Here is a 4,205-nt window from a genome sequence, read left to right as displayed (position 1 = left end):
TTGAATTTTTCTGAAACAGCACCTTTACTACCAGATACAAACGTAAACTTGACGTTGGGATTTTTATCGATCGTCTCGAAACTTCTTGGGCATTAATAGCAAGCTACTGTGGCAAAAATGTTGCAATTAGAAGTTGTAGATATTGAACGGCTTGGGCATAGCGAGCTAGTAAATGTGGCATAAGGTTTTCAATGGAATACTGTAAAAATTGAATGCATGCATCCATGGCTGGAACTGAACATAATGAAAAACACTGGATACGGACATATAAGGAATGTGGGCGTGGTTAGCAATAAACCTCTCTTGCTCAGGACATTCAAAAGTTTACTTTTTGGATTCATCTAAAAATGACGTTGATCTTATCGTTATCCCCAGGTGACCAAAACATAAAATGGTTGCTATTGTGATAAAATCAACAGAAAAGGCGCCATTTTGAAGAAAATGTGGATTTTCTCTTTTATAAGTTGATGATGCTAGCACTTATAACAGCATTAGCACAACTAGCATAGTTGGCATGTGCAGCTCTGACTTGCATTGATAAAAGGTGGGTGGTGATATATTGAAAATAGATCGAAAGATGATTGGAGTGGGACATTTTTTTGTGTTGCCTGGAAGAAAAAAAATTCAACCCACACACTGCCTATGTAAGAGTTTAAGAAATTCAAATGATCAGAACAAAGTTTTGTTGGTTAAATGTTTATTAAGGATTCAGTCGTGTGAGTTGAGGAGTTATTCCACAGGATCAATACTCTAAACTATCAAATGAAACAGCCTATGTTGGTAAAACGTTATTCAGAATCATCTTCTGGCAGGTTTTCCAGAAACTCCCTGATTTCTGGGCACATCCTGCTCCTTCCTCTCTCACATATTTTCTGGAGCAATTTGACGCTTAGTTTCCCATAAAATGTACTGTTTTGAATCTCTGCTGACTTCAGGTGATACCGAATGGACTCATTACTGTCCTGACAGTCGAAGTGGAGGTATCTGGCGTAGTTGTAGTATAGCAGCTGCTTGTCATCAGAATCCAGTGCTCTGCTTGCGAGCAGGTCTTGGAACATCTGGTATGCTATCTCGCGGCCCTGACTCGACTTTGCCTGCACACATGCCAGGTCAATCTTCTTCACAAATGACGTGTCTGAGTAGAGATCAACGACCTCCTCATGCAGCTTTATGGCTCTCTCAATCGTACGTTGGTCTGCTCGATCAGCCGTGAACATGAGGACTTTCCATTTGTAGCAGAGTGCAGCGCATCTCTTCAGGTAGCGCTCATCAGGATGCCGCTCCAAGGCCTCCTCTGTCAGAACGATGGCCTTATCCAGCGAGCCCAGCTCCCTGTGCAGCCTCAGGAGGGGCTTCAGGCCACTGTAGCTGCTGACAGGCTGCAGAAGGATCTTCTGACCCAGCGTCTCCGCCTCATTTTTCACTGATTCTCCTTTTCTGCCTCTTTCCTTAAGCTCCACAGCAGCCACGTACAGATTCTCTGGATCCTGCTCTCGGGCTGTTCTAATTTCCTGCAAGACGTCATCACTCAGGCCTGTGTCCCAGTACTTAGCAGCACTGGAAAGTGCAATCACACGGCTGGACTGCCACTGCACCATGTGTGGCTGCATCTTGAAGGATCTCTGAAAGTAATCTGCAGCTAGCAGCTGATTATCTTTACCAAATTTCATCAGAGTCCAGGCTTTCTCGGCGTAGATCTCTGGGTGGAGCTCCTCCTGGCACGGAGATTTACTTTTGAGAGCTTCAACCTTTGACAAGTAATCTTGACTCTTTGCCTCTTCTCCAAGATGATGGTGCAGCCAGGCTAGATTTCCATAGTTCACCATCAGCCAGGGACCCTCATCTTCCTTCTTCAGCCGCTGTAAGGTTTCTGTGGCCTTTCTGAAGTACCGATGGGCTTCTTTGCTAGAGCCGAGCTCGTAGAGGACAAACCCCCACAAGTTGTAAATGGAACCCAACCAAAAGTTTCCCTCATCTGTGCCAATGTCCTCAAGCTCGACCCTCTTGGCCAACAGCTGTGATCTGGTGGTTTCCTTGACCCAGGTGAAGTGACACTCCAGGGCCTCCAGTTTGGACAGAGTCTGAGAAGAACTGCTGGACAAGAACAGACACCAATAAGACAAAGAGAACTGTTCAGACACCTTCACAGAAACAGAAACGATTACTTTGAGAACTTATTGTATTTTGACTGATGCGTTATCACAATCTTCCACACCTGTCATTGCATTCCCTTTGACACTCCTTTGTCACATAGCCAGGGGCGGGCTACAACAAATAGAATTTTTACAACAATGAAACTGTTTGAAATATGTACATTTTATCCTTTCATTTATAATGGTCTTCCACTCTACTGTTTGCCACCCTTCCAAAGACTTCTGCCCTTTTCTTGCCCCCCATAAAAACTCTCATATAAACTCTTCCAGGTCCGCCACTGCGTATCCCACACCTGAAATCTTCCTCTACAACATTCCAACCTGCTGCTATGGTGACAGCAGTCATGTTGTTGGCTTAGAGACACTGAGAAAGAGACAGGAAGCAGAGCTGGAGGTAGCAGAGATGAAGATGCTGAGGCTTTTTCTGTGGGATTGACCAGGACAAATACTGTAGGATCAGGAATGAATCCATCATAGGAACAGCTCATGATACATGTTTTTAAGATAACTCTGCTAACCTTAAGAGAATGGCCAGTAATTATGTTAGTTAAAAGTCAATTTTCCTATATGAGGACTTTGGGAGGTTGTCATTTTAAGCCACTGACCAACTGGTTCCTACGTGCGGCTGTTTCTGCTGCTCCCCGCTCCTCCAGGTGATGGATCAGCACATTTCACACACCAAGGTGCTTGACAACTAATCAGACTTTAACTTTAAGTTAACTTTAAATATGTGCTGCCAACAACAACAGTAAGCCTTGGAGCTTGGACGCACTTTAAATATGTGCAGGCAATGCAGCAATGCGCATCTTGGCTACATGTTTGGCCAACATGAATTTCCATCATTTCTAGTGCTGTTTGCACGTAAATACGTGTAAATAACATCAGCCTAACATAAAATTAATAAAGGAAAAACAAAAACTAAGCTAAGCTAAACTAAACTAAACTAAACTCATGTCAAATGAAGTAAAATAAAAATTGCGTACCTCATTAGGATCTTCCTGTCTTTTGTAGATATGAACTCTTATTTCTCCTCACAACTCGTCTTCTCTGTGGCGCTGCATCTCCTCAGTTTCAGCACGTTTTTATGCTCGCATCCGTGTGTGCGCTGAGGGAGCTTTATCACGTGAAGTTTGTTGAGTGGTGACGTCACTTTCCCGTCAGCAAAACTTTTGTCTCTACTTTCCAGAATTGAAACTTAACCCTGCTGAAACCCAAGACATGTAAGTGTTTGATTTGGACTTGTAAAAGGTTTATTCCAAGCAATCCGAACAAAAAGTTGACACATTAACTCTAAAGCAAACAATAGGCAAGGCAATGCGAGGTGAGTGTATTTGTATAGCACAGTTCACACAAAGTAATTACACAAAGTAATTCAAAGTGCTTTGCAAAACAGGAAAATGCATTAAAATCCCAATACATAATAGTGCAAAGATTAAAAACATATTTAATCATTATAAAATTTAGTTTAAAAGACAGTAAAGAGGAAAGGACAGAAACAGATGTGGGGATAAAGACCCTTCAGTTGTATGCACGGCTAAATAGGAATGTTTTGAGGCTAGATTTGAACCTTAATACAGTAGAGGCCTGTGTCACAACCTCAGGGAAATTGTTCCAGCTTTTAGGTGCATAAGATTGAAACGCTGGCTCCCCTGCGCAGTCCTGAATCTGGGCACCTGGGGGAGGCTGGTCCCTGAGGTCCTCAGAGTCTGAGATGGTTAACATGTATATATATATATATATATATATATATATATATATATATATATATATATATATATATATATATGCTTCCCTTTCGGCTTTTCCCATCAGGGGTCGCCACAGCGATCAAGTCGCATGGTAAACTTGGCAATGTTTTACGCCGGATGCCCTTCCTGACGCAACCCTCTCAAAGCAAACGGGCTTGGGACCGGCACAGAAGTAGAGAAGGGAACAGGGAGCAGCCCGGTATGAGGGGCCGTATAAGACATTATTTATTCTGAACCATTCACATTCATACATTCTTGCTCTCACAGTCATCTATACTCTCTTTCGCATACATATATTCTCTTA

General features: G+C 42.7%; 1 protein-coding gene across 2 annotated transcripts; it reads right to left on the bottom strand.

Annotated features, from left to right (window-relative positions):
* Positions 1-680: 680 nt before the first annotated feature.
* On the bottom strand, positions 681-3,255 carry LOC101171902 (interferon-induced protein with tetratricopeptide repeats 1-like). Of its 2 annotated transcripts, none has more exons than XM_020702573.2 (2): positions 3,137-3,255; positions 681-2,091 (listed from the first exon to the last, which is right to left on the bottom strand). In XM_020702573.2, the coding sequence occupies exons 1-2, from the start codon at positions 3,139-3,141 to the stop codon at positions 789-791; spliced, it is 1,308 nt and encodes a 435-aa protein (XP_020558232.2). In that variant the 5' UTR covers positions 3,142-3,255; the 3' UTR covers positions 681-788. The 2 variants fall into 2 exon arrangements, with proteins under 2 accessions (XP_020558232.2, XP_023810195.1); XM_023954427.1 differs by having other exon boundaries at positions 681-2,094; positions 3,137-3,238.
* Positions 3,256-4,205: the final 950 nt, after the last annotated feature.

This window comes from Oryzias latipes, chromosome 4 (genome assembly GCF_002234675.1).
Source record: "Oryzias latipes chromosome 4, ASM223467v1".
Taxonomy (NCBI): domain Eukaryota; kingdom Metazoa; phylum Chordata; class Actinopteri; order Beloniformes; family Adrianichthyidae; genus Oryzias; species Oryzias latipes.
This window is presented reverse-complemented; position numbering and strand designations above follow the sequence as displayed.